Source organism: Vigna radiata, chromosome 1 (assembly GCF_000741045.1).
Source record: "Vigna radiata var. radiata cultivar VC1973A chromosome 1, Vradiata_ver6, whole genome shotgun sequence".
NCBI classification, from domain to species: Eukaryota; Viridiplantae; Streptophyta; class Magnoliopsida; order Fabales; family Fabaceae; genus Vigna; species Vigna radiata.
Window position 1 is genome coordinate 18,570,714 of NC_028351.1, and position 13,049 is coordinate 18,583,762.

General features: G+C 33.9%; 1 protein-coding gene across 1 annotated transcript; it reads left to right on the top strand.

Annotated features, from left to right (window-relative positions):
• Positions 1–9,694: 9,694 nt before the first annotated feature.
• On the top strand, positions 9,695–12,728 carry LOC106772041 (sucrose transport protein SUC8). The gene is made up of 4 exons (XM_014658185.2): positions 9,695–11,050; positions 11,894–11,957; positions 12,040–12,083; positions 12,169–12,728. Exons 1-4 carry the CDS (start codon positions 9,812–9,814, stop codon positions 12,349–12,351), a joined length of 1,530 nt encoding a protein of 509 aa, XP_014513671.1. The 5' UTR covers positions 9,695–9,811; the 3' UTR covers positions 12,352–12,728.
• Positions 12,729–13,049: the final 321 nt, after the last annotated feature.

Consider the following 13,049-nt stretch of genomic DNA (forward strand, 5'->3'; position numbering starts at 1 on the left):
ATAGGCCTAGACTTTCATGTGATTTCTTGATTATTTAAGACTTGAATAACAAAAATTAGGGTTTTATAATGCAAAAACGAAAATTAAATATGAATGCAAAGGTTTTGATCAATTGACCAAAAGATAACGCAGGTGAATGATGAATGAATGAATTATGTTGTTGGGGTTTATGATTTCATCCTATCTACTCTCATATATCTAAAAATTCTACTCCTTCATTAATGTTAATGTCACTCTCTAATGTACCATTGATAACGGTCTAAAAACCGTTATTTTCTTGCTTAAATATGATATCAAAACACACCCTTTGTGGCTTAGAATGAGCTTAAAATCAAGTAAAACACTTAGTTGAGCCATTAGAGAGTCAAAAGTTAGTTTTAGAGATATTATGCTTATTTTTGCATTGTTTTGCAGGGTTTTGATGAGAATTAAAGATGGAAGTGAATCAGGACGGACTTAGACTCAAGAAAGAGGAAGAAAAAGGAAGAAAAGAAGAGTCTAAGAACCGCTTAACGACCAGAATCAGCGCTGAGCGATCAGAGTGGCTAGAGGCAAACCACTCAGCGGTAAAACTGACCGTTGAGCGATGGCACGATAAAGAGGCAAACCGCTGAGCGGTTCACTTAGGCGCTGAGCGGTTATCTGTTTTTATTTGGCTTAGATTCTGTTATCTTTTTGGCCTATAAATAGGTCCAGTGCAATTCAAATTGTAATCTTTTGGCCAGCAGAGACGTCCAGAGCTATTCTACACACCTTGGAGGAGGTTCCTTGGATGCTTAGGCTCTAATCTACCGAATTTAGGGTTTATTCTTTCATTCTTTCATTATTTTTCATCTAGATTCACCATGTTAATGATGAACTAAACCCTAGATTGTTGGGGAACAATATAATCTTTTGAAACTCTCTTATATCAAAATTCTATCTTCTTTATATGCTTGCATCTTTATCAATTGTTGGGTTCCCTACCTTTGCTTAATGTTTTTATCGTTTAACTCATTCGGTAAATGTTGTTTGTCTTTATTGATACGGAGACGTACGGTAATGTCATGACCTGAGGGGAATTCCTTGATTATGCTAATACCACCTAGAGATAGGGGTAGGACGATCAATTGTATTTTGCTTCTGTTTACCATGCATTATTGGTTATTATGGGAGGTTAGAGATAGCAAGGCAGTAATTGGTAATAGACACTTTCCGCCAAGAGATTGGGTTTAGGGTAGACTAAGAAAGTTTGCATGACAATATGATAAATAAACTAAGAAGATAAGAATAGATATAAGAGGGTGGATAAGATGAAATTGTAAAACTCAACAACTCTGTTCATCCATAGTCTTTTCTAGCCAATTGATTCACTGCATTTGCATGTTTACTTTTGTTCTTTGCATACAAAACTTAAATTTAATTATTTTCTCAAGTCTTATGCGATTGGTTTACATGAAAAGTAAGGCCTAAGAGTCCTTTGGGAAACGATACTTGGACTTACCCATTTTATATTACTTGATAACGATCTGGTACACTTGCTAGGGACTTAACACCCATCCCAATGTCTTAGTGAAAAGAGACTACTCCTAATTACTAGTTTACTATGTCTAGTCTCCCTAGCAATTGATCATGCATTACATAATTCGCACAGAAGCTTAAGGCAATTGGTCCTCCTATCCCTATGTCTAGGTAATATTGCTATCGAGAGGATTCCCTCATGTTTAGACTACCATGTCTAGACCTACCCATACGTGTCCATATAGATAGAATCAAAGATAATGCTATTGAATAATGTCTTAAACAAAGCATGCAAATATAATGGAGGAAAAATCCTAACAATTAATGAATAAAAGCATATGAATAAAGCATCAATTCAATATATGAGAGTTTCAAAGGATTACATAAATTCCCTAACAACAATGGGAGGTTTTAGTTTACCATAATCATGGTGAAACTAGATGAAAATAATGGAAAGAATGAAAAGATAAACCCTAGATTTGATAGATTGGAGCTCTCGAATCCAAAATTCGCCTTTAAGGGGTGAAGAAAGTGTTTTTGCGCCTCTTTCTCTCAAAAGATACCCCTTCTGGTTTGTCTGGGTTTATTTATAACTTATTAAAATAACAAAATTTTGGCCCAAGTCCAGTAGCATACCGCCCAGTGGTGGGTTCACCGCCCGACGGTGGGTGCGTGACTTAAGTTCACCCCTCAGCACTGCCGCTTGAGCGTTGGCCAAAGAATCCCTTGAAGAGTCCACCGCCTGGCAGTGAGCACGATACTTAACTGCACCCCTTAGCGGTGCCACTTAAGCGCCTGACAGAGAATTCACTAGAGAGCACACCGCCCAACGGTGGCTGCGACTCTTCTTTTCTTCCCTTTTCCACCTTCTCTTGCATCCAACTATTTCTTACTTGACTTCCTTCATTCAATTCCTGATAAATGCTGCCAAATCCAAGGAAAACCAAGCATAAAACCAATAAAACCTAATTTGACTCTCTTATTCCCTAACTTAAGCAAATTACATGATTTCAAGCTAATTCTAAGTCACAAAGGGTGTGTTTGATGTCAATTTTAAGTATGAAAATATTGGTTTTTGAATCGTTATCAATGAAATAACATGACCATCATAAGCTTCCCAAATCAAGTGACAGTCTACTTCAATATGCTTAGTGCGCTCATGAGACATTGGATTTGCATAAATCTAAATGGAACTTGTACTGCCAACACAGAGAGGAATTGGATCGTGTTAAGGAAATCGAAGTTCAACCAAAAGACCATGAAGCCAAATTATTTCAGAAGAAGTAGTAGACATGGCATGACACTGAGATTCAGTAGAGGATTTAAATATGCATTGTTGCTTTTTACTTTTCCATGAGATCAATGAAGAACCTAGAAACATGCACCAACCAATGATTGGTCAATTAGTGTTAAGATAACTAGTCCAATCAACATCATTATAAGCAATTTGGTTAAGAGGTTTCCAATGGAAAAAAAAAATAAGTCTCACTAACAGGTACCTTTCAAATACCGAATTATGTAATGAACTGTTGCCAAGTGGAGATGGAGAGGAAAGTGCATGAATAGACTCACTTGTTGAACAACAAAGGAGATGTCAGGGCATGTAATGGTCAAGTAATCAAGATTACCCACTAGTTGTCGATATAATAAAGGATTAAGCAAAAGTTCAACCTCATTGTGGTGATACTTATCATTAACTTCAAGAGAAGTATCCATCAAGTGGAGGTAAATGAACAAAACATACACACCAAAAAGTTTATAAAATACTATAACCAGATTGAGTTTTAAAAAGATGAAAGAAAGGAGAGTCAAAATCAATAATTGTAGAAGGAAGGTGATTGATTAAAAACACAATAGTGGATCCAAAATTTGGATGGAACAAAAGCTTGAAGAAGCAATTTGCGGGTCATATCAAGAAAGTTTTTTGCGTTCAGTAATGCCATTTTGTTGAGGTGTATAATGAGAAGAACGTTGAGATACAACATCGTTTTGTTGAAGGTATTCCTGAAACTTATGAGACATGTATTCATTGCTAGAATTAGAGAAAAAAGTTTGAATTTTGGTTTAGAATTGAGTCTCAACATATGTCATGAATTTATTAAACATTGAAAACACTTCAAACTTAGAGCAAAGAAAATATATCCATGCAAAAGGACTATAATCATTAATGAATGTGGCAAAATATTTATAAAGAGCATGTGAGGCAACTAGAGGCATATCCCAAACATCATTATGAATTGTTTCAAAGCAATACGAAACACAATGAACACTAGTTGGAAAAGGAAGTGTTTTACTTTTAGGCAATTTGCAAACAAAGCAAGAAAGAGATGTAGTAGAAAGAACATTTTTATTTTCCAACAAACTAGTTTTAAATAATTGAGACAATTAGTAGAATTTCGATGACCGAATTTTCTATACCAAACCTCAAAGAGATACAAAACATTATTATAAGCAAAAGACAGATTATTAGAAATAAATTGAAGCATAAATAGTCGTCATATTTTAAGACCCTACGCAATCACTTTCCTTGTGTTTGGGGAACAACTACATAATGACAAAGTCTTCTGTCCATAGATTCAGAAAACCAGAATAATACTCTTGAACAAACAAATTACCTTGGGTGTAATTAGTTATCATTCCAACTGAAAACATTGGGCCATATATTCTTGGTTGTAGATGTGCTTTAAATAATCCCACATTTGTTGAGCAGTTGTAAAAAGAGTGAAAATTATTGATCATTTGGGATCAATAAAGCTAAGGATCTAAGAAATAATTTAAGCATATTTTACCTCCCAAGTACCAAAAACAACTTCCTCCTTGTGTGGCGGCGTTATCCCATCCAAGTGACCCCATAATCGTGTTCCTTTGACATACATCTTGAATTGAAATTCTCAAGCAAAATAATTCTTGTAATTGAAGTGAACACAGGAAATGTCTTTCTCTAGGTTAGTCATGGTGACAGTTAAAAGAACAAGAAACAACATTGTTGGAATGCAAAGAAAGATGCCCGAAACCATGAAGAAAACGATGAATGGAAACCATGAATCAAGACCACAAACCGAGATCACGAACAAGAATGATAGACAAGGGCATAAAAGCCACAAAACCAGGAACAATAACTATGAAACCTTTTAGTAAGAATGAGAAAAAAAGTGGATCATGCTTAAGATGATACCATGTCACGAAAAATGGCTTGATGCCTTTCAGTATTGTTATTCCCACTATAAATAATACTAGGAATATTCATAATAATTATTACTCACAATTACAAAATATCCTATAATTTGAAATTAGAGAAAACAAATCAATGTATGAATTATCTAGGTTATTTTTAGGAAATCATATGAAAATATTTAAGAAGATAAATTAATTCTTGATTGACACTTATTTTATCCTTAGTAATTTATTTTCAATTTACATATATGCAAACCTTTCATCTTCATATTCTACTTCATTTATCATTTTTCATTTTATCCTTTTTCTTCATCCATAACGTCACTTGTTAAAAAATAATAAAAATACTAAAATTATATTTATTGACGAGAAATGCATGAATGATTGATTGAAGTCCATATTAAACAAGAATTCAATGACGACTTAATGATCTTTGTGATTTTGATTCATATTATAAAAAAGTTGCTTATAACATTCCTTGTGTAACACTGAATGCATAAACGCTCAAATACAACACAATGTAAATCAATCTCTATAAAGAAGATTTGATTCATTGATTTAAACAACGCAAAATCATAGAATCCAAGTACTCGATAAATAATAACATAATGAGATTTAAGTTTATTTTAATTTGGAGTAGTTCTAAAATGTCAAACTGAAACATTAAAATTTTGAAAAAAAAAATCCATATCAATCTAAACTTTTTAATTTTAATTGATTATCAGATATTTTATATCGTTTTTCTTTTATTTATTTATTTTTTACATCAATTCAATTCCGAACACTCATGTCTAGGGATGACAAAAAATTTCACACCCACAGATATATGGGATAAAATCCGCAATGGATAGTTGGTATTCGCGAGTTGTGAGAAGCGGGTATTTTCATACCCACTTATAAACAGGTCGGGTGTAGGTATTGCACTACCCAACCCGCGGTACCCGTTACCCGCTTAAAAATTGAAATTACATTTTTAACCTTAGGTTTAAATTATGTTTTATTCTTTTGCTTCTTTGTGTCTTTCGTGCAATAGCCTCCTACCCGTGCTAACCCGTTTTGTGCCACCATCGTCGGACATACAGTTCTGTGTTGGATTTACGACTATGCCAACCACCATACGAACCATAGGACACACACTGTACCATCATTAATGTTCAATATCAGAGACGCACTTTGCCGACTAAGACCTGTATCTCTTTGATAACGCTGTCGTTGACGTGATCAAATTAATACTACTAAACTATAACAACTTCAATATTACTAAGATAGTAGCTAACAAAATAGAAAGGGTAAATTCAACCCTAAGTCATCTCCCAACGAACACGAAATTGATTTTTAACAAATTAATTCTTATAAAAGCTATACAAAAGGGGTTAGTAAAATAATAAAGAAGAAAAAGATAAAGAAAAAATTAAAGAACAAAGTAACAAAAAAATAGAAAGAAAGAAATTTATAAAGAGATTTAAAAAGATAAAAACAAAAATAAAGAAAATAGGTTGATTTGACTCCTTTTTCAAAATAAAGATTCATCATTGGTTATCAAAAGATTATTGTTCAATTAACTATTGTCTTAGATATTTAAATTAATCAATGTAAATTCTCAATTAATTTGTTGGCGTTCTCACTTTTAACCAAAGTATATTCTCAATTAAAAGCAAGAACTTTGTGGATTAGTCATAGTAAATTTAAACAAAATACATTCTCAATTAAATATTACTATGCCTAATCATGTCTATTCTTTTACCTCTTATATCAAGTAAAAAAGCTAATTAACCAAAGTACATTCATGATTAGTTATTGTTAAATTTTTTACCACTAATCAAAGTACAATCTCAATTATTGGCAAAAACTCATTCTATCATATGAAAGCTTCTAACTTTAATCAAAGTAAATTCTCAATTAAAATTAAAAACCCTTGGACTCATATAATTGATATGTTATGTAGATTTCACACCATGTTAAATTGTTATAGTGTGTGAAGATCATTACTTTTACTTGATTAAGAAGCAAAAGACATAGATAAATTAAATCACAACAAGAATCAAAAGAACAAACAAATTTATTCATCTAACCTTAAAATCCAATTAAGAAATTACAGCACAATCAACCCCAAAGGCTCATCACTCCATGGAATGATGAAATAACATGAAAATAAAAGAAAAGAGAGTGGAGAACATGAGACAAGAGAGGGGTGACGAAATTTGAACCCCGAAAGGGTTCCTCAACTCTCTTAATATGTTTCCTTAAGTCTCTTTATATAGAGATTGGATTGGGCTTTGTTTCAGGCTTTTCTATTATTGTAATCTTCTTTATGATAATATAATCTCCTCCAATTATCTTCTAAATAATTCAATATCTTCAAAATATATTTGATTGTTGTGGAGATCTAAAAATATTTGAGAAAATATATGCTAGATTAAAAAAGATTTGGTAAATATTATCTTTTGATATTTATTAATATAATTAAATAAGGTAGTTATTTAACCATATGAAATAAAATATCTTAAGATATCTTTTTCCCAATTTATCTTTAATCATAAACATTTATCAATTATCAAAGCCCTTTTGTTAGAAAAAATAGAGAAAACTGCAAATCCAATTTTTGTTGCTTGTTTCCTCCTCTTAGCTTAGCCAAATTTATTCACTTTTTCATGCTATGCTTGTATTGACTTCTTGTGGTCTTGGTTATTTGTTATTCTTGGATTTATCTCTAAGGTTTCATGAAATTTTAACTAATTTATTTTCACACCTCAATGAGCTCAACTTAGCTACAACTGCAGTAACACATGTTAAAATATCCGAAAAACATTTATGCAACTGAAAAGTTATTTTTAACATGTTTTTGTATCCCATGCTAAATAAACCCAATTATAAAAAATCCTAATTAAAATATTCTATTAAAGTACAAAAATTTATATAGAAGCCAATATTATAGGCTACATGAGGACATAAATATGCATTCATCACTCTTCCAACTACCTCTTTTTGTTTTCCTTAATTTCTTCTCGCCTTGAGTGAGTTCTGTTATGGCTTTTGAAAATTTAACAAGTGGCAGACTCCTTATCATGTCATAGCCTCCTTAGCAAACAAATACGTTCTGTATAAAATCATAATTTCTGTATAAAACTTGGCTTGGAATTTGAGGTCTCAATTGGTACTCCAGTATGCAAGATTTGATGTTGCACATAAAACTTTTGAGACCATATGTGAACCTAATGATTTCTCATGGAGTGATTTAATAATTGGATACTGCCAAAGTGGTAGATTTGACACGACTCTAAAGGTTTTTAAGACAATAAGAAGTGAAGGAGTGTTCTTGAATTCATTCAATTAGACCAACATTTTTCAAGCATCCTCCACTATCTCATATTTGATTGTTGTACTCAATGGGTATCCGTGAATTTTTTTTATAAGGATATTCAGCGAGTAATAGATACAATTTTATCCAACGAATCAGATTACGATGAAACACTATCCATACATGATCCAACCTCTTTCCATCCCTACTCGTAACCTTATTATTCTAATACATGTTTTACAAAACTTACACTATTTTAAATCTCTCATACTTACTGTATATTCTAATAATCATTTGTTATATTTGTTGTTACACTGTATGGATCTATGGGATGTTTACCAACTATGATTGATATTACTACTATCACTTTATAGATGTTAAAGATAATATTTGTCCTTTTTTAAGAAGCTTGTTTTAAATCAATAAACCCAAAGTTTTTGTTGAGTTTTAGATCTTACAGAACTTTTTGCTTTAAATCCTTCACCTTTGAAATACGCTGCTAAATTTAAATTTGCACTCACCGTTGATTCGGAATAAACTTCTAATCGAAAGTAAATTACAATTTTCTTATAAGGAGAAAATTTGTTTTATAAATGAAACAATACGTACGTACAAGCTATTAAAAGTAATATATTATTATGCTGCATGGAGTGCAAAAATTATGTTATCTTATTTATTAATTTATAATTCAATAGTCTTTTCTATAAGAATAAAGTATATGCAAAGTATTTTTTTAGTGGAAACTTATAAATTGATATTACCGTTTCAAAATTAATCTGTTATTATCTTCCCGAATATATCTGAAAATCCAAATCATAAATCACAATCACACACATGCACCAACGCCACAGCTAATAATCTAGTTCGATTTCGGTGTTCCCTTTTCCCACGGTGTATGAATCCTGATTCCTCATATCATGATTAGTATTTTATTTATTATTTTATAAATAAAAATTAAACTATTATTATTTTACTTAATCTTAAAACCTGATACACTTTGTTATTTTTTTTTATGGCATGGTAAAAGACAAAGATCATGCATTGTACGTAAGCCCTTCCCCAGTCCGTGTTCAAGCCAGGAGGTCTATTTTTGTCTTCATTCTCATTTTTCAAAGCTCTCTCTGCTGTTAATAGTAATAAACTCTCATTATATTGGTTGCTAAAATGCACCCCACTCTTATTTTAACAGTCACAAGATTTCTCAATCAACTCATGGATCCCTCTGTGCATCCCTGTCTCTATTTATACTCTGTCGTATCCCTTGACTCATATACCACAACCCTAATTAATATATAGATATATATACACCTACTTGATATTTTTTTTTAAATCTTTTTAAACTATACCATGTATTATATTTACACTTTTTTCTTTATTTTTTATTTTTTAACGGTCTAATTACAGAGAGGTGATGTTGCAGAATTTTTCATACAACTAAAGATTCTATATGTAACAGTAAGGCGAAATTCATGCATTGGAGAGGTGATAAGATAAGATAAAAGATAAAAGTAAAATCACAAAGAATTCGAGGACGAAGCTGAGAATAATAGGACCCATTCCACTTTGAACCCCCTCTCTCTCTCTGATCATAATAATATATGAGGAGAAAAAGGGATAAACTTAATTATCCATTATGAATTATGAAAAATATATCCACACACATTAAGCTATATTTCACTGTCTAAATTTAGTTGAATCCATTCTCCCCACGCTATAAAATCCCACACTCCCTCTTTCCTTCCACACACAACACATCTTCTCTTGTTCTTCCTCTTGTGAGAAAACAAAACATACTGAGAGACAAACAAGGTTTCTCTCTTTTGAGGAAATTTCTTCACCATGGAGGCACCATCTCCGACCAAACCCATTGACCCAACAAAGCCTTCCATCACCACCCTCAGTGTGGAAGCCAGCCAGGCCGAGCCAAGCCCACTCAGAAAAATGTTTGCTGTGGCGTCCATAGCCGCGGGCATACAGTTCGGGTGGGCTCTTCAGCTTTCTCTGCTGACCCCTTACGTTCAGCTCTTAGGAGTTCCACATGCCGCAGCCTCCTTCATCTGGCTCTGCGGCCCCATCTCCGGACTTGTGGTGCAGCCCATTGTGGGCTACTACAGCGACAGAAGCACTTCTCGCTTCGGTCGCAGACGCCCCTTTATTCTCGGAGGTGCAGTGGCTGTCGCCATAGCTGTATTTCTTATCGGTTATGCAGCCGATATAGGGTACTCAGCTGGCGACGACATAACCAAAAAAACCCGACCTCGGGCCGTTGGAGTGTTCGTCATAGGATTTTGGATCCTAGATGTTGCAAACAACATGTTACAAGGTCCTTGCCGTGCCTTTCTAGCTGACTTAGCGGCAGGGGACCAGAGAAAAACCAGAATAGCAAATGGGTTTTTCTCGTTCTTCATGGCCGTCGGCAACGTCTTGGGATATGCAGCGGGGTCTTTTAGTGCTCTGCACAAGATTTTTCCCTTCACAGAGACTAAGGCGTGCGATGTTTTCTGTGCCAATCTGAAAAGTTGTTTCTTTTTCTCGATCTTGTTACTGCTGTTCTTGGCCACGGTAGCTCTCATTTACGTAAAGGACAAGCCCGTGCCGCCACGGGCGGTGCAAGAGGATGCGCAGCCCTCGTGCTTCTTTCAGCTCTTCGGCGCGTTGAAGGAGCTGAAAAGACCCATGTGGATGCTCATGTTGGTGACAGCTATCAACTGGGTCGGGTGGTTCCCCTACTTCCTGTTCGACACCGACTGGATGGGTCGCGAGGTGTACGGCGGAACGGTGGGCGAGGACGCGTACGCGAAGGGGGTGCGCGTGGGGTCTCTGGGACTCATGATAAACGCCGTCGTTTTGGGATTCATGTCGCTGGCGGTTGAACCATTGGGGCGCATGGTTGGGGGAGTGAAGAGGCTGTGGGGCATCGTGAACTTCATTCTCGCGATTGGGTTCGGAATGACCATCGTTATAACCAAGGTGGCGGAGCACGAGCGCCACTTGAACCCCGCCGCAGTGGGCCACCCCTCCAGCGGCGTCACAGTTGGGTCCATGGTTTTCTTCGCCGTTCTCGGAGTTCCCCTTGCGGTAACGTGTTCTCTCTGTTCTCGACGTGTTCTAAAGGATTGCGTTTGGTTTACTGATTTTGGGTTACAAATTTACAAATTTTAACTTTTTCTTTCTAAATCGATTAAATCATCAACCCATCATATCGGTAATTAAATTAACCATTTAACCTTTTTAATAGTTATGTTTTAATCCCTACATCTTAAAAAAATCGTTCTTTTATATATATATATATATATATATATATATATAAAATATTTGTTCACATGCATATTAATCTCTACTTTATTTTGTTTATATTTCTTCAAAAATAATTATGACAACCGTGGTGTTGGACAGCAGTTGGGCCGTACCAAGTTGTCATACATACATAAATTCTCTTATAATATTTTTTAAGGCTATTTTTTTATTTTCTTATAACCAAATAAGTTTATTAAAAAATGAAAACAGATAAACATCTAAGAGTGTTTCTTCTTGGAAAAGAGAAACTTAAATGCGAGTTTGTAATCTTTGATCACTAGTCTTGTATAAAGAATCTTGAAAAGTCTAAAAAAGTAGACTGTTTTGACTGGTGGAGTTTTGGTTTGGACTTCTTGTCAGTCTAATATTTTTTGGCAGGGATTACCTAATGTGTGTCAGAAACTGTTCATAATAATTCATATCAGGATTGAAAAAAAAAATATATATATATATAATAAAAGAAACATACCCTTTATTCTTTATGTAAGAAGGAAGTGAAGAAGCTACATTAAAAACGAGGTTTATTGAACCATTAGAAAAACAAGTTGAATCGAATGAAAAGCTTAAAAATGATCTACTTGCCTTAATTAAAACTAATGTTGTATTTTCTATTTTTGTGTTCAGATTACTTTCAGTGTTCCTTTTGCTCTTGCATCAATATACTCCAGTGCTTCGGGAGCAGGGCAAGGTACAAATCAATTCACAATCTGTCTCAATTATATCATTTTATTTATTTAATTGGGTTTTACTAATTATTTTTTTTTATTCAGGTTTATCATTGGGAGTCCTGAATCTTGCAATTGTGGTACCACAGGTAAAAATTCAGATACTGATATTTTGTTTTTTCATTATTAGTGAATTATTTGAATATGTATGTATTTACACATGTGAATGTACAGATGGTGGTGTCTGCATTGAGTGGTCCTTGGGATGCTTTGTTTGGTGGTGGCAACTTGCCGGCTTTCATGGTAGGAGCGGCCGCGGCGGCGCTGAGCGCCATAATGGCGATTGTGTTGCTGCCAACTCCAAAACCAGCTGATGAGGCGAAGGCCGCAAGCATGGTTGGAGGGGGCTTTCACTAGCTGATAAAGTTTTTAACGTTTCAGTTTTGTCCCCTGCTTTTGTTAGGAAAAAAGAAGACCAAAAAGAAAGTAATAATAATAATAAGAAGAAAGATAAATTTGAGCTGGTGTGTAATTAATTATGTATTAGACCCACCAAGTGCTACTACATTTGTTGTTTTTGTAGCAGCCACTGAACATAGTAATTGTAGAGTTTTGTGTGATTGTACAGAATTGCAGTGCTTGGAGAGGACCTTCCTAATCTTATAAACATACTCTGCTAAGTTAAGTGTTCAGAGGAATGTGGTGACTCAAGAGTCAAAGTCCAACACTTCATATCCATCAATAATATTAATAATAGCAATAAGGAAATGCAATGCTCTCTTTCTTTCTTCTTCTTCTTTTGTATGAGAAAGTGCCATCAATGTTATTTTAACACATTACTTTTCCTTTCATTTTTCTTATTCTCTTTCTATCTATCTTTATTATACTATTTAATGTAACAAAACAATTCTAGTATTATTCTCTTTATCAGATCCATTTTGATCAATAACTTTAGAATTGATATATATTTAAATTAAGTGTTGTTTAATAAAAATTAATTTTAATGTTTAATCTTGTGTTATTTTTTATCCAACAGTTTTGATCAATAATTTTAGAATCAAAATTAAGTTTTGTTTGAATGAAAATTAATCTTATTATTTAATTTTCCTACAACT

Excerpts from the sequence above, each read along its gene's own strand:
- LOC106772041 (XM_014658185.2), top strand. The coding sequence starts at position 9,812 with ATGGAGGCACCATCTCCGACCAAACCCATTGACCCAACAAAGCCTTCC. Across the intron at positions 11,051-11,893 it reads TTCTCGGAGTTCCCCTTGCG|ATTACTTTCAGTGTTCCTTT; the intron begins GTAACGTGTTCT and ends TTTTGTGTTCAG. Across the intron at positions 12,084-12,168 it reads TTGCAATTGTGGTACCACAG|ATGGTGGTGTCTGCATTGAG; the intron begins GTAAAAATTCAG and ends GTGAATGTACAG.